This window comes from Cyprinus carpio, chromosome A3, assembly GCF_018340385.1.
Source record: "Cyprinus carpio isolate SPL01 chromosome A3, ASM1834038v1, whole genome shotgun sequence".
Taxonomy (NCBI): Eukaryota; Metazoa; Chordata; class Actinopteri; order Cypriniformes; family Cyprinidae; genus Cyprinus; species Cyprinus carpio.
The window spans coordinates 12,714,292-12,739,580 of NC_056574.1; the positions used below are offsets into that span (position 1 = coordinate 12,714,292).

Genomic DNA, 25,289 nt, shown 5'->3' on the forward strand with positions numbered 1-25,289 from the left:
ATCATGAACAAAAATACCTATAACTACTTCATATTTTTTAGTTCATAAAGAAAACAGTGCTTTTGTTACAGTAGCCAGTACACTTGAAACATTCATCTCTAGTGCTTTAAAGTAGCCTAACCTAGACATTTTAAATGTTAAAGAGTCTTAAAAGATATCATTCGACAAAAATAATTTCATTTCAGTTCATTACATTCCTGTTCTGTATCATGAGTTCATCTACGAGTTAAATAGACAACAGTTCATCAGTAAATAACTGAAAAATTGATTAAGATTTCACATAGGAACAGCTGATCTTCACAGCGTTGAACAACAGTTTTACTTTAAAGACATCAAACCGTTACATAGTTTTAAGACAAAATCCAGCTAATGTTACAACTGTAAAAAAACTCGTAAAAAGTATCGCCGTATGTTATTCATTCGACAGATGTTTGATTATTACATTAATTAATTTCAGATTAAGGAATTGCTATATAAAATAAAAAGGGAAAAAGTGGAATATTTTGGCAATCTTCCACAGTCTGATAAGTCATCTTTGGGGGTGAGAGGAGGGTCTTTGGGTGTGTCTTCCTGGTGGCAGTATAAAACCGTCAGTCCTCTTGTCAGAAGCCTACAGAAGTTGCTGCAAAGTCGTCCTTCCACGATGAGTCTCTCTGCCAAAGACAAAGCTGCCGTCAAAGACCTTTGGGCCAAAATCTCGGGAAGGGCTGATGACATTGGTCAGGATGCTCTTTCTAGGTAAGGTTATTAATGGCGTGTTGTAATAAGCTAGGTCATAACGTTTTCTTCGGGCATATATATCTAAAATTCAATTCACTGTGTCTGTCTAGGATGTTGGTGGTCTACCCACAGACCAAAACCTATTTCTCTCACTGGAAAGACCTGAGCCCAGGCTCTGCCCCAGTGAGGAAGCACGGTAAGACTGTGATGAGCGGCGTCGCTGAGGCTGTCAGCAAAATCGATGACCTTACCTCTGGGCTCCTGAACCTCAGCGAGCTTCATGCTTTCCAGCTGCGTATTGACCCCGCCAATTTCAAGGTAAACGCAACGAAATTCACCTTTAGTCAACTCCGCTTCTGTCTTTACTCTCCTAGTCACGGCAACCTTTTGTTTCGTTTTTCCATAGATTCTGTCCCACAACATCCTCGTGGTTCTGGCCACTATGTTCCCCACCGATTTCACTCCAGAGGCCCATGTTGCTATGGACAAGTTCCTCTGTGCTTTGTCTCTGGCTCTGTCCGAGAAGTACAGATAAGCGCATGTTGAGTGTCTTCGAGTCGGACCGCGTCAGACCAGATGAATGCCTGTATAAACATTCTGTCTTATTATGATGCAATAAATGATTATGAAAAACATTAACTAAGCGTCGTTGGTGCATGTTTTTGTGAAACACCAGTCAGTGATGAGAATGTTGAGAGACTAGATACATTTTCAAATCAGAACACAAATAAAGCTACTGTTTCATTCATTCTGAAGAATACCAGCCAGTGGATACGGAAGTAATGCTGTTTTATCTAGTGTTGACATTAATCAAACATAAAATTACCAACCACACAACGAATAAGAAAATAAATAAATCAACTTTAAACTTAAAATACTTTTAAATAAACAAGCATATTGCTAAATAATTTCTCAAATAAGCATAGCTAAGTGATGGCAGAGCACTTGAGTAATTGAACTTCATTAGTCTGCTAATTACTCTACTAACTTCATTTGTTTTGGAGGGTTTTCCAATTGTTGCAATGTAAGTCCTTCAGCCTGCTAAGATATGTCACTTATGAATTTACCCACTTATGGAAAATATATTACTAGTAGAAAATATAGTTACTTTTTTACTCAAGAAGAAAAATTGCGTACTTTTTTACTATTGCATACTTTAAAGTATAAATTAAGTAGCTATACTTTAAGTACAAATACATGTGGAAACGTTTACTTTCGCTTAGATGTTTGGAATAATTTATCTTTTAATTGAGTAAATTGTAATGACTAAATTGTTTTTGCTCCATTTGGCTTCAGTTATGAACTTTTGAAATCTAACAAATGAGCCGTTTCTCGCTAAGTAAAACTTTTTTAAAAGCTTTTTATAAAATGTAAATTTTCAACGTTCAGTTAATAAAGGGGTTAAAATAGTAATTAGTTTATATTATAGGCCTACTAATAATTCGTTATGTAGCCTATTTAATAGACCTACTTTATGATATAAAACATATAGCCTAGCCTAATTCGTGTATACTAAAGTGTTCTTTGGTGCATTCTATTCTTTCTGTTACACTGAGAAATGTCTTATTTGTTTGTTTGTTCATTTAATTTCTTCTTTCGATCGTTTATTTATTAACACTTTTACCATCATAACCCCCGTTGTTAAAGTAACTTTTCCTTAAATCAAATAACATAATTGTATTTTAGTTATTTACACGTTGGATCATTTGAATAAAACTTGGAATAGGCCTACTGCTCTCTGTTTTTATGCTCTCTAAAGGTATTTCGATAGTCTCCTATTACTAATAGAGGTAATCAGAGGTTATGCACGAACTTGGTGCCTATTTTAATAAAAGATGATCAATTAGAAACAGCTCATACCAAAGGCTTCAAAGGCTGTCTGCAGAAGCAGCAGTCCCAAAGACACAATTCAATTCATGCGAATATAAAGGAACACAGGATACACTGCAAATTGAATACTGACATTTTTATTTGCTTCAACTCAGAACATTTTCTTTTGTTTAAACGTCACATGACCCTCTGTGTAACAGTCAAAGCAGGTTTAGTTTCTAGTGGTACTGTCTTCGAAGGGAGGAGATCACGACGGCGAGGAATTTCTGAAAAGCGGCCTGGACCTCAGGTGTGAATGCAGCGCCAAGTTGAGCGGCAACAACGATGGTTAAGCAGTCACCCAAAAGCTGTGGGAGGACACAAGGGTGTCAGTGTCATATAGACAGACGGGATGCATGAAGACTGAGGTCAGAACAAGTCTTGGTAATGCACATTATTATTAACTTACCCTGAAGTTGTCAGGATCTACGTGGAGCTTCTCGGAGTGCAGCACACTTAGTTCAGCATAGGCGGCTTTGATGTCATCCATGTTCTTCACGGCTTTGTCCAGGCCATGGAGCACGACTTTACCGTGTGCTGCAACCATGGGGTTTCCCAAGATGGCAGCGGCATTGTACAGGTTTCCAAAATTGCCGAAGTACCGCTGGGTCCAGGGGTAAACGATAAGACATCTACAAGCCATAACGAAGACATTCATTCATCATTTTATTTGGGCGCTGTTTGTAAACTAGTTGCCTACTTTAAGTTAATGCCAGGACTCAATACCTTGCTAGAGCTTGCTGACCAACCACTTCGTAGTTCATCTTGGAGAAGATGTCCTGGATGGTGGTCCTCTCAAAGTCTGTCCACACAACCATGTTTCCGACTTTAGATGTTTAGACTGATTGCCTTTAACAGATGCTAAAGAGTGCTGTGAAGAGAGAGAGTCTCATTGCGGTACTTTTAAATGCGCTTCATCACCCCACCCCTTGACAGGCTATTGGTGACAAGACTGTGGGTTGGTTCAACCACGTCCACCCAAGAGATGCATATCATAGCCTACTTTTTATTCTAATATCTGCAAAGACTAAACCTGAACAGTTAATTCTAACAATATTTTAGATAAAAATACCAATGAGATAACTGGATTCTGTTTTTACCTTATTTTAATGTGTCAGCATTTCTAAAGAACAATTGTAGCTATTAATCAGATTATATAGATTGCATATGAGAGACATAAATAAAAAATCATATGATAGAATACTTTTATAAATAGGGAATTCTGAACATTTTAGTTTTGTTGAGCTTCCATAATTATCAACACGTGTTCTGCATAAGACTCATAAACTATGAAATTTCTTCATGTGGTGTTTCTTTCGGTTGTCTATATAGCAATGTTTTTTTTAAAGAACAATTTTTGTAATCGGATGATAGATTATATATGATTATATATGATAGACACCGTCTAAATAATAAATACACACGACAGATTATATATAATATAATAATAGTTTATACATATAGAATTCTGAACAGAGAAATTTAATTTAGTATCTGACAAGAAAAAAAACATTTTTTAAATTTTTTCAGATCTCTTCTTTTTCGTTTTCTGTTGACGTGTTTAATAGACAAATAATTGCTCATAATTGATGGTCTCCCCCATGAGAGTTGCAGGCTACAGCATATTTTCCAAATCAAACTTAGTGACTTTTGTATTTGACATTACAGTTTTCTGAATCAAAATATAATTTGAATAACTGTTTACCTAAAATTCCGTATTGTGTTTAAAAGAGAGATCTCCTTAATTTAATGTAAAAAACGTACATTTTGCAACGTGCAAAGAACGTTTTTCAGTACCAAATCTGAATATATAGGCAAATTTTGCTACAAATTATATTCTGATAACCTCTAGGCAGTCACGGTATTGCGTATAATAACGCTTATAATAATGAAGGCTTGCATCACAACCTGAAGTCTTTTAGCGACCCCTGCTGTCCACGTGGATGATATAACAAATCTGAAATTAAACAGAAAATAACAAAATAGAGCTAAATGTAACCAGCAGGGGGCGCCCATCTCTCTCGCTCTCTCCCTCTCTCTCTCTCTCTCTCTCTCTCACACACACACACACACACACATATTTTACTCGATATAAAAGATATAAAGAGGAATAGGCCTACCTGTAAAGCCTATAAACAGGAATACCTATAAAAATTAAACATTTTATTATATAACTATATGCATTGGCTACATTTGTATTAGGCCTATATAGCCTATTAATTACCTATTAATTATTATTATTATTTATGACACTGTTAGGTTTATGTTAATACAAGTAGGCCTATGATAATACCATCATACTTACAACCTTATTAAATACAGTATTAGTGAGAGTTAGGCATGAACATCAAAACCAGCCTCCCCAAAACACTTCATCCGCTCCAGTTTGCATACTGTCCAAACCCCTCTACAGACGATGCAATTTCCTCCACCCTCCACCTGGCTCTTACCCACCTAGAAAATAAAGACTCCTATGTCAGAATGCTGTTCATCGACTTCAGCTCAGCATTCAACAAAATAATTCCACAACAGCTCATTAATAAACTAAACCTGCTGGGCCTTAACAATTCCCTCTGTAATTGGATCCTGGACTTTCTAACTGGAAGACCTCAGTCAGTCCGTGTCGGCCACAACACCTCGAGCACTACCACACTGAGCACAGGTGCCCCACAAGGCTGTGTGCTCAGTCCGCTGTTCTGCTGACCCACTACTGCGCTGCCAAGTTCAGCTCCAACCACATCATCAAGTTTGCAGATGACACAACTGTGGTAGGTCTCATCAGCAACAGCGATGAAATGCACTACAGAGAGGAAGTGGCACAGCTGGCTTAATGGTGTGACACTAACAACCTGTCCCTCAATGAGGATGAGAACAAAGGAGATTGTGATGGACTTCAGGAGAAACTCCGTTGACCACCCCCCACTGACCATCGACAGCTTGACTGTGGAGAGAGTCAGCAGCACTAAATTCCTGGGGGTGTACATCACAGAAGATCTCACATGGACCACCGACACCATGTCACTCTCCAAGAAGGCACAACAGCCATACACTTTCTCCACCTGCTGAAAAAAGCAAGTCTACTTCAGAGAGTGCTTACCACATTCTACAGGGGAACCATAGGGGACCATCTCCCCTCCTCCACCCCCCCAACCTTACCACATCACAGAAAAACTGTCTGAAACATTCTTTTTGTGTGCATTTCTCCTCTATGCACACTAGACACTTTTCGCACACACTGCTGTGTGTACATAATCCCACAAAAGACTCAAATATGTGTTTACATATTTGTGCACTACAAATCATCCCCCAGCCTGCTGCTTGACTTACGATACAAATCCCCAGCCTGCTGCTTGACTTACAATGTTTCTCTTTGCACATGTACAGTATAATGTGAAGCATTCTATAGTCTATACATTTTTCTTTTTCAGTCTATATATAGGTAAACATTTATATATACAGTATAAAGTATATAAAGACCTCTAACACTAGTTTGCTCTATTCTTTTTCTATTCTATCTGTTTTCTTTTTATTTATTTATTATTTTATTTAAAAGCCCTTGCTACGTGTACTGCATTAAGCTAACTGTGACTTGTTATAGCACTTGTATATTATTGCTCTTTTGTTAATTTTGATTGCTTCCATTGTCCTCATTTGTAAGTCGCTTTGGATAAAAGCGTCTGCTAAATGACTAAATGTAAATGTATATTCATATTCAAAATCTGTCAGTAGGTTAGTTGTGTATAGGTTTATACTGTTTTACTTCATTGTTGTATGTCTGTATTTATGTAGCACTGTGGTCCTGTGAGGCACGACATTTCGTGCACTGTATGTCCACACATGTAGCGGAATGACAATAAAGCTCAACTTGAACTTGACCTTGAACTTGAAAGAAATCCACTCAGTGTCGCTAGAGGGCTAGGCTACTGCTTCGGGGGTGTCTGTAAAATGCGATTCCTTTCGGTAACATTAATGCCCAAAATCTAGGTCTTAAACACCGTTTCAAATTAATAGGCTACTCTTTTGTTCACTCGGTCAAAGTCGCCATTCAAATATCGCCATTCAGAATGATTGTGGAGTGGACAATGACTTTCTCTGACCTGATGTAGCCTATCATATTCACAAAGAAAATGTGACACTTTGAAGCCTTCGTATCACAGATGTAGGTTATGCAGGAAAGAAATCCGTATAGGAAGCCCAGCCTATAACTTTATCAAGACATAGCCTACTTAAGCACCTACTAATTTGAATATAAGATTCTTAATAACTGATTAATGTTTACATATGCTGCAGAGGTCTATAGCACGGTAGTCACATATTGCATGATGACAATTACAACTGCACAGGGCTGCGTTTCTCAAAAGCATCGCACGCCTAAGAAGATCGTAAAAACGACCATAAGACTGATCTTAGTTAGCACTTGAAAATCATCGTAAATCTACGAGTGCTCTGGAGTAATCGTACAACCCTAAGTGAATCATACGAAGAGTTATGAGGTCACCTGCAGGACAACTTTCAACTTTATTCAAGTGGGATGTGATTATAATACAAGGTTTTGATTGTCCTTCTCTTTATTACACTTTTTTTTTTGTTCAAATTAATTTATAAAATAATTAAAAAGAAAAGGGAAGAAAATGAGAAAACAAAAATATGGATGCTTAGGAGGCCATGGTCAGAGGCCTTTGGGAGAATTTGGACTGGATGCCAGGGTTACACCCCTACTCTTTTTCAAATTACATCCTGGGATTTTTAATGACCACAGAGAGTCAGGACCTCGGTTTAACGTCTCATCCAAAAGACGGTGCTTTTTGTCAGTATAGTGTCCACATCACTACACTGGGGCTTTGGACCCACACAGACCTTCCAGCAGCAACCTAGTTTTCCCAGCAGGTCTCCCATCCAGGTACTGACCAGGCTCAACCCTGCTTAGCTTCAGTGGGCAACCAGTCTTGGGCTGCAGACATCAAAAACACTGAATCAACATAGTTTTATAGATTTGAGTTATCGATTGAAATTATAGAAACTTAATTTAATCACCATTACAAAAATCATATTACTTGACTGTTCTGGCAAGATAATTGGCACAGAAATGGAGGGCCTTGCAAGCCTCATCTCCTTCAGTGCAAGTCTCCTCTCCTTTAAAGCCAACTTGGCCTTCTTGAAGTCAATGAGCTGCTTTTGAAAATGGTTGTTCCTCTAATTGTCCTCTTTAAGACATTGTACAGCTCTCCAGCTGCACTAAGTCCTGACTACAACCACAGACCTTCTCAAACTGCTTAGGTGTTGTGGCTGCGGTCTGGACAGTTGAAGATGGAGGCTGAGGCCTGAGAGGTTTGTTTGGAGGACTAGGAGATGGTTGGTGCTGGGGATGGCAGGTGAAACTAGTTCCTCTGAGCAGGAAGGACCTGACTCAGGCTCAGGATGAGGCATCCCAACTCATCCATGAAGGTCAATACCACCACAAATGTTATCTGAAGTATTGACAAGGCCTTTTCTTCATCTGCTGCAAAAAGGGGAGAGTCATTGATCCAAGCATCTGTTTTTGTTTTATTAAGTGTCATCCTCTGCAGTGCCCTCTTCCTTTTTGCCAGGCTTGCAAAGTCCTGTCACTTCTTGCAGACCTCATTCCCTGATCTCTTAACACCCCTGGTTAGTTAATTCTGTAACAAAGTCCTCCTATATGTTTTGTTTTTCCTTATTTGTATGGTGTCTTTTAAATCTGCTGAAAATTACATCTTTGGTTTGCTCTACCTCCTCCAGAAGAACAATAATTTCATCTTTTTTAAGGGTTTTTTTTTTTTCTAATCCACATCAGGTGACGATTATTTGGTTCATTCTATAAGGTAATATTTCAGCACTTGACAAAACGAACAGCGACTCTTGAGAAGTAGCACGTAGAACGCGTTTTGGCGTGTTTATGTTAAGTACATTTTTGGGAAACACGCGTGGAATTGCGGCAAACGTTCGTGACCTTGAACGTAGAGGGCGCACTTTAGAAACTAAGATCCTTCGTTAGGATGCCCAGGGCATCAAACCGGGTTAACCTATCTGAATACACTCGAGTTTCCAGCAGCACAATAACTTGCAGACTGCAGAGACATTACAGGTTAAGAGCCACTGTTCAAATATTTTAGTACACTTGTTATGAGTGTTTTTCGCAGAAATCTAAACAGAAATCTAAAAACAAGCATATTTTTTATGAGCTGTTTACTATATATTTTCTCTGCAGGTTCAATAATATCTTTGATACGTTCATAGAGAGAAATGGGTGTTCACTGTCTGAATCCTGTGATAAATCGTGATAAAACAGAAATAAATTATCTCACGAACCCCCGTGGGCATATTTTATCTGAAAACATTGAATTGGGCCCTTGGATAATCGTATATATGTCGTCGCTTGTCTTCTTATACACTTAAAGGGTGATTGGGGATTAACACATTTTGTTGAAACAAAAGCAACACTTTTTTTGGTCTGTGTCTCAAACAAACGTTAAAATATTCCCACATTTGTCTTGTAAAAATTAAAGTATAGTTCAAAAATCTACAAATAATCCCTAATCTATGTAAAATAATTTAAATTTACAAGCATTGTTGCGACAACCTACCCCAATACACGATGAGTTGTAACAACAATTTTAGCATTTACTTTACTTGCAGGAACTTATTGTGGCTATCAAATGAACTTACTCAAAAGAAACATTGTACCATGTCCCACCACACCTATCCTCATGTAACAACAATTTTAGCATTTACTTTACCGTACGATTGGTCGTGAAATTTTAAAAAATTTAAAGAAGCATATGCAAAATATTAAAAAAATAACTATTTAACTAGGCCGATAAAACATTTAAACGTTTACGAAGCACGTTTACAATTGTGGCAAATGTAACACTGTCCCGTTTTGTTCAATCTTTGTGGGTCAAGTATACTGTTACAACTTGTTTCAATCCTCTCCATTTGTTCAGCCTGATAATTTAATGAAATTTGCCTGCCAAAGAATCGGTGTCATTTTCAGAAGTGACATTTTAGATCATGTTTCGTTCATGTTTTTGTGGTAAAAAGTACTTTGAAATTGTACTTAAATTCAGTAAAGTACAGATAATACGCCAAAAAATGTACGCAGTTAAAAGTCTTGAGTAGGCTAATTAGCTAAAAATAATTAATTTAAAGTAGCCTGCACCTTTCTATGCTTTTTAAAATGACTTTTGAAAACAAGAGACAGCAGAGATTTTTTTCAGATTTTTGACGCTAAACATTTTTAAAGATATTGTATTGAATTTGAACCAATGATTTTACAGTGTTTTGACATTTTAATACAGTTGCTTTAAGACTAATAATCAAGACCGATCATGAACCATGTTTAGCCTATACTTGACTTAAATTCATCCGCAGCGATTGCTAACACACTAGATCAAATCGTGTCGTGAAATAGTTCGCCTGTCATCATCTACCTCTCCTCTGAATTTCGATGCCTGAATGACTTTCTTCGATGGAACACAAAATAAGTAGCTAAATTATTGCAAAAATGTCAGAATGCTCTTGTGTAGGCTATACAATGAAAGCGAATGGAGACCATGCATGTCAAGCTAGATTTTAAAGGCAAGAGAATAACGGCATACATTTCACTCAGTTCCTACATAAAGCCTCGGGGGACTTTGAATAGCTACAGCACATGACTTCTATGTTGGACCACTGCTATGATGTTTTATGCTTATATGATTTTTGAACTTGAAAACCCCTATAGTTCCCTCCACTTTCATGATAGATAGAAAAGCATAAACGTTCTTCAGAATAGCTTCATTTGTGATGTGAGAGCAGTATAGTTCAGTATAACAAACACACACAATCAAATATATTTTAGGCCTATTTTTTTCTTTTTATTTAATTTATTTTAGTATTTATTTTATTCAAAATGTTTGTTTGTTGTTTGCAAGGGACACAACAATTGGAAGCAAAATGTTTCAAATATATAAAATAAGCATACAGCCAAATTATCTTTGCAAGCAGACTGATGTTTTAGTTTAATCAATCGTTCTTTTTTACTTTATCAGATAAACATAATTTTGTCCACAGTAATAAAAACGTATTAAAGTTTTAATTGATCCCAGCAGGCACACAACGTCATAAGACGTTGATATTTGGTTAAATTTCGGTTGCGACGTCTGGTGACAAAAATTAAATGTACGTTAGGCTAAATTCAACGTCTAATGTCAACGTTAAATTGATGTCCAATACCGACGTCAGGTGACGTTGATATTTTGTTGTTTTTAGGTTGTTTAACCAAAATCCAACGTTAAGTCAACGTCAAATTGACGTTAAATACTAACGTCAACCCGATTTTAATTTTCAACCAAAATGCAATTCTGCCCAACGTCATGTCCAACGTCAATCTGACGTTATATAGACGTTCAGTGCCTGCTGGGATAAGATTAAAACAGCCCGATCTCACGGCAATTCGTACATATTTTACGAGGTGGCTAATTCGTACGAATTCGTACGACCACACTCGTACAAATTCATACGATTTTTGCCAAATCGTACGCAATTTTACGGGTTGCACATTCGTATGAATTTGTACGAATGACCTACACCAAACCCCGCCCCTAAACCTACCCGTCAGTGGGGTCTAGCCAAATCGTACGAAATCGTACGAGTGAGGTCGGTACAAATTCGTACGAATTAGGCACCTCGTAAAATACGTACGAATTGGTCGTGAGATAGCGTTGGATAAAAAAACGACTGACTGAACAATCGCCCAGGTGGCCATATGCACAAGAATGTAAATCCCCATTAAATAACAGAAAAAGTATGGCGCTTCTTCTGAGCGTCTGTTTCCATGGTGACACCTGGATTCGGCGTTCTGTTGAGAACGTCAGCCTTGTTTCCTTTTTGTAAGTCACTTTGGAAAAAGCTTCTGTTAAATCCAATTTACTCCCGGTCGGTTCCGTTTTTGGAACCGATAACGCGAGTATAAAATGTTAATGCGAGGGTTTCAATCAGGGTTTATGCGAAAGTAAGTAACATTTGAATTTAAAACAGTTGGTAAAATAATTATCATTTTAAGGATAGCTCAGTGAGAATCAAGTATAGGCTTTCAGTTTACCCCGACAAAAGGGTTAGAAAACACATACGATCAATTCAAATATAGCCTATTGATAAAAACAAGACATGACTCGTTTAATTCTCTGCCTTTTATTGAGAAATTTTATTCAGACATTGAGTTGCTTAGGGGTGCCGCACAGTGTAGCGTATGAATGCCCACTAGAAGTTTAGCGGTACTTCTCAGCGAGAGCCAGGGCCAAGTTCTGGAAAAACTTGTCAACTGACATGTGAACCTCTGGGGGAGAAGTCTCCAGGGAAGAGCATGCCGATGACCACGATGACATTGTGTGCGAGGATCTAGAGAAGGAAGAAACAGAAACACATTATCACACTACCATGTCCATTATGAGTAGACTCGTTTACACTACTGTGATATAGCCTACTATTGTTTGTCATGGTGTACCTTGAAGTTGGCCGGGTCAACACGGAGCTTGAAAGCATGAAGTTCGCTCAGGGCCATCAGACCTCCCACAAGGTCGTCTATTTTTGAAACGGCATCGCCGACTGCAGCCATGATAAGCTTGCCGTGCTTCTTCACTTGAGCACCCCCAGGGCTCAGGTCGGCCCAGTGAGAGAAGTAGGTCTTGGTCTGAGGGTAGACGGTCAGCATTCTGAAACGAAATAATAACAATATCATTTCGGTGAGCTAAAACATTATACTTTAAGGTAATCCAAAATCAATTGAAACATTACATTTTTCATGCAAAGTTACCTAGAAAGTTTCTATATAGACCTGTCAATAAGTAATCTTAACCTAAATAGGAAGACAGTAGCCTAGTACAGTATTACCTGCCGAAGGCTTCAGCGCCGATTTCATCGGCCTTGGGGCTAATCTTAGCCCATAAGCCCTTCACAGCAGACTTGTCCTTATCAGAGAGACTCATTGCTGCGTCTTCTTTTTCTCAAGCTAGGTTGTCTTCAGAAAAAGAGATTGGAGGGGGAAAACGGGGGTTTGTCCCACTTTTTATATAAAACTAAAGAAGGTCACACCCATTAACTCGGTCCAAACCACACCCCTTACGCGCATCACTGCTGATCCCCAACCTGTGGTGTCAAATCAAAAACGTGCCAATTTTGTGCTTCTCTTTTAATTAAGATAAGGATTTTCTATACACACCCTTCACGCGCTATGCATATTAAGTTGTTTTATATTTTATTTTCACTTAATCACCATTTTAAACTTATGAATCAGAATTAACTTTGTTCAAATGAACTGAACCCATTTTTCCCCCCGAAACGTTGATAAATGATGGTGCAACTCTTGGAAAGGATGATGTGTCTAATAAAATTAATTTCAAGTAATAAATTTGAAAATCATCATCAGTTAAAAACGCTTGCAACATAATTGCATTCATCTGGTCATGCATTATAATCAAAATACATTTTTGTAACGGTACTTTGCTATTTGCTATTTCACTGAAAAGGACTACATTTTTATTGTTATGAACGTTTGTTCATGGTAACATAGTGGTTGTATAAGCGTGGTGGTGCAAATTTGATCAGCAAAATTTGGCAGAAAAAAAAACTTGTTCATGTTTAAGACATCTTACAAAACATTTTTGGACGGGGTCCGATCAGTGATGTACAGACATGTGCGTCACCTGCTCAGAGAAATTATCCAATAAGACTTTGCATCTTTTAATGGGCGGAGGACACATCAAGTCAATAAATTAAACTCCGGTTTTCTGATTTCTACTAGTGATTCCTACTGGACTTAAGAAAGTACCTAAGGACACCCCTAAAACGTAGACATGGTTGAGTGGACAGATGCTGAGCGAAGTGCCATCATTGGCCTGTGGGGAAAGCTCAATCCCGATGAAATCGGACCTCAGGCCCTGGCCAGGTATCATTGCATCACATTCTTACACATTCTATAAAGATTCTCTCCGTGTCAGATTATTTCAGTTACGCAGTTTATTTAATGCTGTTCTTAATGATTCTGTTTAAGGTGTCTGATCGTGTATCCCTGGACTCAGAGATATTTCGCCTCCTTCGGAAACCTGTCAAGCCCCGCTGCGATCATGGGTAACCCCAAGGTGGCAGCTCACGGGAGGACTGTGATGGGAGGTCTGGAGAGAGCCATCAAGAACATGGACAACATCAAGGCCACCTATGCGCCACTCAGTGTGATGCACTCTGAGAAACTGCATGTGGATCCCGACAACTTCAGGGTAGGTTTGAGCAAATACAACTAAAATTTGCGTGATGTAAATATAGAAAACTGTTGTGCTCATGTTATGTCAAATCAACTTCATCGAAAAACACACACCTAATAGATCTCATGTTCTACAGCTTTTGGCTGACTGCATCACCGTGTGCGCTGCCATGAAGTTTGGCCCCTCTGCCTTCAATGCTGACGTCCAGGAGGCTTGGGAGAAGTTTCTGTCTGTCGTCGTTTCAGCTCTGTGCAGACAGTACCCACTAGAGTCTCATCACCAATGAACACCAGCTGTATTGCAGAATATTGCGGGAGCTGTTCACACAAAGATCTAACTCTTATAAAATAAGATCAATAAAATGTTTGAAAGCACTTTAATGTTGTTTGCTTCCATTTATTCCAGAAAGCACTGACCAGGGCTGCGTTTCCCAAAAAGCATCCTAAACTTAAGTTGATCGTAAATACTGGAGTAATCGTAAAATCCCTATGGGTGCATCGTAAAGACAGAATTATGAGGTCACCTGCAGGACAAAACCCGTAGATTACACCTTTACCTTTATTCAAGTGCAATGTAATTATAATTAAAGCTTTTGATTGTACTTTATTGTACACTTTATTACTCGTTTTTTGTTTTTTATTCATAAATGAAATAAAAAAGGCAGAAAAAATAGAAATACAAATCTAAATTAAATGAAAAAATAAAGTAATGTAGGAAATATGCTTCAAAGGCTGGGAAAATAGGGATAAACTAAAAAATATTTCAATGATTTGCTGACGTGCACGAAATCCAGCCATGTATTGGACCCGGAAATAACAGATATTATATACTATTATATAGCAAGTTTAATATTAATCTAGTTTAATATTAATCATATATAATATAATATATATATTATTTATAGTAGATTCATATTATATTACCCGAGCTGTCTGGAATGCAGCATTAGGTTAACAGTTCAATAAATGAGCTTGTAATACTATTACAGGCCATTCTACATTTACATTTCAGCACTTGACAAACGGATAGCGACTCCTAAGTAGCACACAAAGCAGGGCTACGTGCCGATTGTGTTTTTGGGCAATTGACTTAACCGTTGGATTTTGGTTACACAACCGAAAAACAACACAAATATCAACGTCAGCTTACGTCGGTACTGGACGTTCGTAAAACGTTTTAATGCTAGGATCAATCGTTCTCGAGAAACGCAGCCCAGAAGTCTGTATGACCAGAATTAAACTCTTAAAAGAAACATGTTCTTGATGACAAAAGAATCCTGGTCTTCAACATTTCGCTGTTCTCAACTTTTAGGAAGTTTTCGACTAGACTTAATGAGTCAGCAACTTATTTCTAAAAGAAAACCTGTCTTTCAAAGACAGTTATGAGAGATGTGCAGACCTGTGGGTGTTAACCGCTTGAATTCATTGATAAAAGAAATAAAATTTATCACAACCTCCAGCGGCTGTATAGTTTCAAAATAAGCTGGCACTCTTTGGTATTTTTATAAATATAATTGTTTTTAGTCAGTTAGTTTCTTTTTTTGCAAATTTACTTGCAAATATGAAAAACGTAATTTATTTTGATAAGATACATTAGTTGCAATACTTGAACAATATGCAGTTATTTGTGCCTTTTGACTCTTATAAAATAATAAAAAACAACATTCCAAGTTTCATATTAAGTTATATTGAGCCATTTTGCCATAAACGTTTTTAAAGTATCTAAAACAAAGGTAGCAGTTTAACTCTGAACCTCTTCGAGTTAACTTTGCTGAAATTGCTTTTAATTTACCCCGCATCCTTTGTGTTTTAGTTTTAATTGCATCTAATTTTTAATACAATGGCAGTTATTTTGCTTTTTGTCGTCTCCGTGTTGTCCAGCTCTGTCAAAATAAAAAAGGGCACATTAGACTGCAGTCAAAAGGTAGCCTACACTCGAAAAAAAAAAAAAAAAATAACAAGGGCTGGTTTCCTGAAACTGAAGTTGTAAAAACACCCAGTGTTCAATTAGCTAACTGATGTTTTTTTCATACAAAGAATAAAATTTGGCTGATGGTTGTTAGCTTTTAATTATTACCCAAAGTAGGCCTACGTCCACTGGCAAACCTTTAGACAGTAAAGGCTTAGGAGTCTATTTATAGAGAATGATTGTGGTGGGGAGTTTGGTCAAAATATATAGCAGCGATACAGCGAATAGTTGTGCTAATGAAAGACGGCACCGTCCACGGAGCCATTTACAACAGTATATGTGCACTAAAAACTTTAGTCTCCTGCCTATCATGGCAGAAGCTCCAATTATAAAAAAAATAAAAAAAAAATAATAATAATAATTTTTTTTTTTTTTTTTTTGCTGGTGGCTCTTTTTTTCTTTTTTCTCCACGCTTTTATTGAGTAGGCCTAGGCTATATTTTCATTCCAATAACAGAAATTAGTGATTTACACCAATATGTGATGCGGCTGCTGAGCAATCAACCCTGGTTGTGAAGACACTATGGAAAATAAAGGCTACAGTATTATATGATTTTACAAATCATGCTTTCAAAGGCCAATGAAGGTGTACTAGCCTATGCCAGTGATACGCATGACCCGTTTGGGCATGAGTTTGAGGGTTTCGCGCACCTCATTTAAAAATTATATAAAATATTCAGGGTTTGTTTTGTTTGCAATTTGATCATTTTTAAGATCCCACAAGCATCATTAAGGCAATTTCCAGGGGTGTGGACTTCAGTCGCATGGCTTGGACTTTATTCGGACTCGAATTTGATGACTTGCGAATTCTACATAATTAACTTTGACTTTGACAGCAGTGACTTGAGACTTGACTTGGACTTGAGCCCTGTGGCTCGGAAAGACTTTATGATCACTCTAGACGCGTCCCTGCAGCGTGCTTGTGCTTGACCGCAATGAGCCAGAGAATGCGTTCAGGGAGCTCTGGCTGGATATAAAGCATAGGCTAATATTATGGAGTAATAGCATTACTTACAACAAAAGAATAAGAAAAACAAATGACGATTCGTGTAGCGACTATCTCCGCTCGTGACAGCGCTGCCATGTCCGTTTGATCGCCGCCCAGCGGAGCGGGAGAGACGAGAGGAGCGGCCGCGATCACTGATCATCACCTCATATTGACCGTGACCGCTGCGGTTAAATGCAAATGCTAAACCAATAATTCTCACTTCTTTTGTTTGGGCAAGTGGCAAAAATGATCCATTAAAATATAATTTGAAAAACTGTTTCTTTCACCAAATGGAGCATGGTATGTAACTCAGTTTTTCTTCCATCTTCACCAGGCACTCACTTTCATGTCACTTTCATTTCTTTCGGGATGAATGAATGCATTCATGTGTTGTAAATCCAGTCTAAATTTAGCGATCAAACTATGCACATTATAAACGTAACATCCCAGCTAACAATTTGTGGTTCCCATAACGTTCCTGGGACTTTAGTTTTTTGGTTCCCAGAACGTTAGTTTTGGTTCCCAGAACGTTAGTTTTTATGGTTTTTTTTGTTCGTAATGGGTATTTTTAATGTTTTTTTCCCAGAACGTAAGTTTTTGGTTCCCAGAATGTTATTCTATTCCCATAACGTTATTCTAACGTTAATTTAAACATCCTAACGTTAATTTAACCCCTAACCTCTTTACTCCGATATGATCACCCCGCTGCACGTCAGTATTCATCCAGCACACTCGTGACCCAGTAGCCTATAGTATAAGCGGCATGGAAATGATTTGTATGGAGGCCTAATCAGTATCTAAAAACACAATCTTGTCGTTTTATCTATTGTTTAAGTAATAATCTGAACACATCAACCATCATATGTAAAATTAAATAAGATTAAATCTGTCTATTAATATGTAAGATTACAGAGTAATTTACCCAGATTTTACATTTCTTCAGCACCAAATAAAAATGACTTCAACACAATGTATTCTTCATAAAATAAGACATTTATTCACAGATATATACAGTGCCCTCCATAAGTATTGAAACAGTAAAGGAAAAAATTGTTCTGTTTGCTGTGGAGTCAAGAAATCTGTAAATATGATTAAAAGATGAATATGAGACAAAACTACAGAATGTCACATTTTATTACTGAATGATTCAACACAAAGATGTTTTACCAAAGATCAGCACTTTTACAGTTTCATCTCCCTTTTTGATGTAAGCATAACTATTGGAACAGTTTAATTAATGAATGTCACATTTTATTACTTGTGTCCTGTTGCGTTAATTCTTTAGATATTAAAAGAGGGGGAATGTGTCTTATCAGTTCTATCCATTGCTTCTGCATTCTAAGTCTTGCATTTGACGATGACACACACACAAACCAGGATGGAGATGAGGAAGCCGACTCTGAAAGAAAAGCAAGCAATTTGGATGCTAAAAGAAAAGAGTAAGTCAATTAGAACTAAAGGAAAAACAAAGGGCATGGAGAAATCAAGAGTTTGGAAACTACCGGCGACATCAGCATCCAACGACGACCTGATTGGCTGAGAAAAAAAACAAACAGTAGTTCTTGACAGACAAATCTTAAAAAGCTGTGAAAATGAATCCTAAAATACATGTCTGTAAAATCACCAGCAACCTCCAGAAAGCTGGGGTGATGTTCTGTCAATCTACAGTCCGCAGGAGAATTTGACACAGAATTACAGAAAAGCTACAACGGGGGGATGCTGATAAACCATCAGTGGATGGGGTGAAAGGCAAGATTCTTAACAAATGTGGGCCAGTAGAGTTTTGGTTGATGGACCGATGAGACAAAGATTAACCTTTATCTAAGTGATTGGAAAGCAAAAGTGTGGAGAAAAAAGGGAACTGCAAATGATCCTAAGCATACAGCCTCATCTGTAAGGCTTGGTGGAGGTGGTGTCATGGCATGGGCATGCATGGCTGTCTCTAGAACAGGACCTCTTAATTTTAATGATGACTTAATGTATGATGGCAGTAGCAGAATGAATTTGGAAGGGTACAAAATCATCTTGGCTACCAATATTCAAGAAAATGCCACACCAAACTCATTAGAAAGCACTTAATATTGGATCAGGACAATGACCCAAAAAACACCCTGCCAGTTCAGTCAAGGACTTTATCAGGGCAAAGGAAATGTAAAGTCTTAGATTGCCCAAATCAATCTTCAGATTTAAATCTGATTGAACATTAATTTCACCCGCTGAAAAGGAGACTAAAGACAAAAAAACTACCCAATACAAGCTAACTGGCTGCATTAAAAGGCTGGGGAAAGCATTTCAATGCATAAGACCAAGAGTCTGGTAATGTCTATGGGTTGCAGGATCTGCAACTAAATATTAGCTTTTAATCTTTTACATCTGCCTTAAATTCAACTGTTCCAATACTTATGCTCACATCAAATAGTGGGATGAACTCTAAAAGTGCTGTCCCTTTTTTTGGTAAAACGTGTGTCAAAAGACCTAATAATAAAATTTGACATTCTGTAATTTTGTCGCATATTCATCATATTTGCAAATGTCTTGACTCCACAGCAGAGAAAGCAGTTTTGTCTTTACTGTTCCAATACTTATGGAGGGCACTGTATATATATATAAACTTATGGAGGGCACTGTATATATATATAAATGTTGAATAACTATCGCTGATTGATATCTTACCACTGAAGTGTACAGTTTGTGCAGCGGGACCTTCTTTTGATCCGTAAAAACGATTTGTCTCTGGACCCAGCTAACAAATTTTGGTTTAGGGAATTTTAATCGCTCCGAAATCATATTTACTCTCATAAATATATTGATTTTAAGCTATCATTTAATAAAGAGATCATATAAACGAGCGAGTCCAGTCAGCCAGTAAAACGAAAAAATGGCCTTCATTTTTTAATTCTGCGAGCGCGCGACTCTCTGCGGAACATGGGCGAAAGCGCGTGCTGGAGAAGCTCGTGCAGATCAGAGGCGCGCCGTAAATGAAGATTAAACAAACCCATGAATTTTTTATCTTTGTTATCACTGTACACTTAATATTATAATTTAAATAGCGTTTTGATTGAGAATTAAACGAATTTCAGGGCTCTGTAGGCTATAGGTCATTACACATTAACATCTGCGACGTTTTCATTGGAAAGATAGTTTTATAGGGTTATAAAAATAACCTGAGAATAGCCATTAGGGAACGTTCTCTATAATTTATTTTTTAGGTTATTTAAAAATAACCACCATGCAATGTTCTGGGAACTTTATTTTATGGTTACAAAAAATATAACCTGAAAAGAACGTTTCTCTATTTAGTTCCCAAAAAAATAACCAAACGGGAACCAAAAAAACTAGGGAACGTTAGGGGAACGTTTTTGCTGCGGGCACCCCGAGGAGCAGTTGGGGGTTCTGTGCCTTGCTCAACAGCACCTCAGTCATGGTATTGAAGGTGGGAGAGAGCGCTGTACATTCACTCCAGCCGCCGACAATCCCTGCCGGTACGAGACTCGAACCCGCAACCTATCGGTTACGAGTGTGTTATTTGGTAAGATGTGTCAATTTGATCTGATTTGAAGAAATATGCTGGAAAGAAATGATTAATATATATATTCTGGTGAACCATCACTACTATATAGATTCTGATTAAAGGTCAAGTCACTGCTTTTTTCAAGCAATTCAAGTGAATACATAGTATGGGTCAAGCAAGTCACTGTCAAATCATGCAAATGTTTGATGATTTAACTGAATTTATATATTAAAATAACTTAAAACTACAGTAGTTATGGACTATGGGAGTTTTATTTGCATCAAAACAAAATTGCAATATCCATTTTTACTCAAAAAAAAGTCTACATATAGCTGAGTTGTTAATACAATAAAAATCTAAAATAAATAAATAACTAAAAATTAAAAACTAAGATGTAAATGTAACTGAAATTAGTCCAACATAAAATCATGAAAAGTATTTTAGGTACAGCTGTTTTCAATATGCCTCAAACATTGAAGAAAACCATGAAAAAGTATTAAAACAATTCACGTAAAATGGTTTCTATGTCACCAAATGGGATTCTTCAAACAAGCATCACCTTTATGTGACATGAACACATCATTAAAGGGATACTGCACCCCAAAATGAAAATTTTGTCATTAATCACTTACTCCCATGTCGTTCCAAACCCGTAAAAGCTTCGTTCATCTTTGGAACACAATTTAAGATATTTTGGATGAAAACCGTGAGGCTTGTGACTGTCCCATAGACTGCCAAGTAAAATACACTGTCAAGGTCCAGAAAAGTATGAAAAGCCATCGTCAGAATAGTCCATCTGCCATCAGTGGTATATGAAGCGACAAGAATACTTTTTGTACACGAAGAAAACAAAAATAACGACTTTGTTCAACAAGTCTTCTCCTCTGTGTCTCTCCAAAACAGCGTAGCACCATTTTGGAGAATATGAGCTGAACTCAAACTGCGTACGCTGTGTGGGGGTAAGTGATTAATGACAATTTTAATTGGGGGGTGGAGTATCCCTTTAACTTAGATCCTTCGTTTTTAAGAAAAGAATAACAACAAGAAAAAATATTGATAATTGAATCACACAAACCTTGCACCTGTTTATAATGTACATTATTAATTTGTGTGAGTGTGTTTGAGGGAGAGAGAGAGAGAGAGAGAGAGAGAGAGAGAGAGAAAGAGGTGATTTGAGTGAGTGTGATTTATTAATATTTGTAAGTGAATGTGTGTGCATGTGTATGTGTGCATGGTTGTGCTTGCAAGTTTTTTTTTTTTTGTTTTTGTTTTTTGTGTATGCATGGTTGGGTTCGCAACTGTATGATTTTTTTCTTTTATGCATCCCCATAAATTATCCATAGGCTTTTCACTCAAAGAGTAACACTGAATACCAATTATTAGACAATACTGTACACATGCTACTGCCAAAAATAACTGACATTTCCTTATAAACAGTGAATAAACATTTACAATGCATTCCACTTGCAAAAAAAATACATTAGATACTGCTCACAAATTCTCAATAAAACTGTTTTCACTGGTATATATTTCTGTTTCTGTTGTAAAGGGACAACGGGATGAATATGAAAGAGACTGAAAGCGGGCTGAAAGACTACCAGCTCTCCGTTAGATGTTAATCTGCACAAAAATCCTGATTCATAATCATGACGTAGTCTAATGAAATCAAATACACATAAGATAAAGACAACGACTGTGCTGTGATTTCGGCTATATTTACATGTAAATAGAGTTAGAAGTGACAGGATATCTTGTTTAACCTAAAGCGCTGCTCCTCTCAGCCTCTCGCTGAACAGTCTTGTTTAACCTAAAGCGCTGCTCCTGTTAGAGGGTGGCTTAGCGGTTGTGAGGCAGTACTGGCGAGTCTCAGAAACTAAATAAGGTTTGTCCAAGAAGTCGCTAGATTTGTCGCTAGGAGGGTTTTATTTTTTTTTTATTTTGGAAAAAAAGTCGCTAAATCTATTGACAAAGTCGCTAAGTTGCAACACTGTGCATGCTCTGCGTGACTGCTGCGTCACTTGGTTAGGTTGCAGTGCGTTCAAAAAAACAAACAGATATTTATTGAACGAAAGATGATAAGACAATAAATACGTTAAATGACTTATTTCAAGTCATTTAACTCAAGTCCGAGTCAAGTCTTAAATCATTCATATCAAGTCAAGTCTTTTATAAATATTTGTCAAGCAAGTCTCAAGTCCTAAAATTTGCGACTCATCTGCCTCGAGTCCCCCACCTCTGGAAGTCCAACTCTCTAAACCGTTTTAGGCCACGACTTCCCCCAACACTTATAAAGGCTCAAATAATGGCTATATAAAAACCTACAAGCATATCAAGTCTGTTGCAGTTGTTATTTCTATGAAATTTTGTCTTTGCTCTTCTATTTTTTTTTTTTTTTTTTTCACTGCTTGTCCTGTTTTGGCACAATCCCTTAATTTAACTTGAGTAGTTTTACTAAGGTCATCCATCTCACATTAAATTGAACTGCAATGTCAAACATATTTTTGATATTTATTTTCCTGATAAAAATTACTTTAAATTTGATATGGCAAATAATACTGAGACACTAATTTGGGCAAAGAGCACTAATGACTTGTTTAAGACTTGAATCTTAAAGTTGAGGACTTTGACTCGTGACTTGTCTTTCTTGAATCAGGGACTTGACTAGAGACTTGAATGCAAAGACTCTAGACCTTACTTGTGATTTGCAAAAAACAAATTGCCAATTTCAACTATTACTTCTTGTTGGAAAGCACTCTTACCAAAATGTTTTTCTGTTGGACTTGTTTAGGCCTATGTTTTTTTTATTTTTATTTTTTTTGTTAAAAGCGGTTAAATTGTTAAGTAGTTATGTTATATTTGCTTGTATAGATATATAGATACTTTAAAAACGGGGTTTGGTGTCATGATTGTGAGCTTGCAATTGGGTCTGAGGGAGTTTGGCGGGACTTTTGATACCGGGCTCTACCTCACTACTGCGCAGACTCGGGTCCAAATGACGTAATTTTCGCAAGATGACAGCGGCCATACTAAATGAATCCTTCACAATTCTTATTTGTGCATCCTCTTTCCTCGCGTCTTAGCTCCACCCCTTCAGGACTGAGGGAGTGAGGGATACAAGTAAAAGACGCGAGGATGGAGTGAAATCAAGTGAAAAGATTTATCCTCTCTTCCTTTAGCGTCACTTCTAAACGTCATCAGCTGCGCTAAATGCCCTGAGGTTGTTAAAGTTTGTAATTTAAGACACAATCATATAAATATTAAAGGATTAGTTCACTTTCAAATAAAATTTCCTGATAATTTACTCACCCCCATGTCATCCAAGATGTTTATGTTATTTCTTTCTTCAGTCGAAAAGAAATTAAGGTTTTTGATGAAAACATTCCTGGATTTTTTTCCCCTTAAAATGTACTCAATGGACTCCAAAACGGTTGAAGGGTCAAAATTACAGTTTCAGTGCAGCTTTATCTGCATCATCTCACCTTGAAGGTTACAGGGTCTAGGCGAACCTTAGTGTCAATGGAGATCACTCAAGGAGCTCAGTCCACCATAAGATACTCCATTTTGCCCAGAACATCAGTGATGGCTCCCATCACATGTTTGCCGTGTTTCTTCACCTGGGGACGAGCTAAGAGACTAATCATACCACTGAGAAAAATATATTAGTCTGAGGGTAGACAGCATGCATTCTGTGGGAAAGAGAAGAATCCGTTTGTATTCTTTATATAGTTTTATTGGAAGTCAAAAAATTAATTACATAAGTCAAATTTAAATATAGAGCTCTTACCTTCCCAGAGCTTCTTGGCATATGGCATCGGACTTATTAGAGATTTTACCCCAGAAGGCATTGACCAAGCCTTTATCCTTAGCTGGTCAAACTCATTTTCTGATCCTTTCCACCTTGTTATTACAAGAGTAGAGTTTTAGGTGTAGGATAAGGACTTTTTTATAACGCGAAGTGCTGCCACACCCAACATCTCACCAGCTCCACCTCTAACACTTCAGCCAATAATTAAGCTTCGGGCGATTTTTAGTCACTTAATTTCATCATTCATTATTTGATCAAAATTTTTTGAATGGTATTTATTTATTTATTATTCTTTTTTTTCAGATTTATTTTATTTATTTTTAAATGAAGGAGGGGAAAATGCCTACGAATCTATTTGTGTCGATGAACAAAGTGATCCTAAATATCCTAAAACATTTGCCCCAAAATACAGCATCGAACAAAACAATTTACTGAAAAGACCTGCGACAAGAAGGAGCAAATGTAGGCTATTTGTTTGTTTGCGTGTTTGTGTGAGATGCAATACTGTACTTGCGTTTTTATTAATTAACAGTAAGATATAATTCAGTCCACTGTCTTTGCACTTAGGCTAAAAGATGCTTTGGGGTCATTTGGGGGACACCAAATGGCACCTAAAGGGTGGAGACAACTAAAAAAAGAACAGGACATCACTGTTATCAAAGTTTTACCAAATTAAGAACATTATGAAATGGGAGGAGAGGGGTCTGAATGTCTAGATAAAGCAAAAAGAGCTGGCACTCGTTCAAATTAAAAAACTTTAAGTATCTAAATGCGTTTCGTTTTGGTTAATTTAACGTTAGATATAACCAACGCGAGCTTTTCATCTATAGAGTTGCCACCGATTAAGTTGTCCAGTTTTTTTTTTTTCGGGGGCAAGCATCCACATTAAATTTGATGATTGAATCCATATTTATTTTGTGATGTTTGAAATATATTTCTGACAAATCGACTTTGCAGTTTCTAATCAAAATGTAGCATTAGCTCGGATCGGGTCCAAATATGAACAACCACACAGCCAATCAGTCTCCAGCGCCTGATGTGGGAGCGGAGAGTGCGAGTATAAATAAAAAAAACTCCGCGAGCATCTCTCTATGTTCAGCATTCACACTCGTTTAAAAGTAAAGACATAAATCACAATGGTGGAGTGGTCAGATTCTTGAGGCGCAGTACTATT

General features: G+C 37.3%; 4 protein-coding genes across 4 annotated transcripts; 2 read left to right on the forward strand and 2 right to left on the reverse strand.

Moving 5' to 3' along the window:
- The first annotated feature begins 616 nt into the window (after positions 1–616).
- LOC109056207 (hemoglobin embryonic subunit alpha-like) lies at positions 617–1,359 on the forward strand. The gene is made up of 3 exons (XM_042718963.1): positions 617–738; positions 831–1,038; positions 1,127–1,359. The coding sequence occupies exons 1-3, from the start codon at positions 644–646 to the stop codon at positions 1,253–1,255; spliced, it is 432 nt and encodes a 143-aa protein (XP_042574897.1). The 5' UTR covers positions 617–643; the 3' UTR covers positions 1,256–1,359.
- Positions 1,360–2,671: 1,312 nt separating this feature from the next.
- On the reverse strand, positions 2,672–3,477 carry LOC109056245 (hemoglobin subunit beta-like). Its single transcript, XM_042718953.1, has 3 exons — positions 3,316–3,477; positions 2,999–3,221; positions 2,672–2,897 (listed from the first exon to the last, which is right to left on the reverse strand). The coding sequence occupies exons 1-3, from the start codon at positions 3,405–3,407 to the stop codon at positions 2,769–2,771; spliced, it is 444 nt and encodes a 147-aa protein (XP_042574887.1). The 5' UTR covers positions 3,408–3,477; the 3' UTR covers positions 2,672–2,768.
- Positions 3,478–11,762: 8,285 nt separating this feature from the next.
- Positions 11,763–12,617, reverse strand: LOC122136271 (hemoglobin subunit alpha-like). The gene is made up of 3 exons (XM_042718975.1): positions 12,478–12,617; positions 12,092–12,299; positions 11,763–11,985 (listed from the first exon to the last, which is right to left on the reverse strand). The coding sequence occupies exons 1-3, from the start codon at positions 12,570–12,572 to the stop codon at positions 11,905–11,907; spliced, it is 384 nt and encodes a 127-aa protein (XP_042574909.1). The 5' UTR covers positions 12,573–12,617; the 3' UTR covers positions 11,763–11,904.
- Positions 12,618–13,380: 763 nt separating this feature from the next.
- On the forward strand, positions 13,381–14,218 carry LOC109056203 (hemoglobin subunit beta). Its single transcript, XM_019073438.2, has 3 exons — positions 13,381–13,531; positions 13,637–13,859; positions 13,981–14,218. Exons 1-3 carry the CDS (start codon positions 13,440–13,442, stop codon positions 14,128–14,130), a joined length of 465 nt encoding a protein of 154 aa, XP_018928983.2. The 5' UTR covers positions 13,381–13,439; the 3' UTR covers positions 14,131–14,218.
- The last annotated feature ends 11,071 nt before the right edge of the window (positions 14,219–25,289 follow it).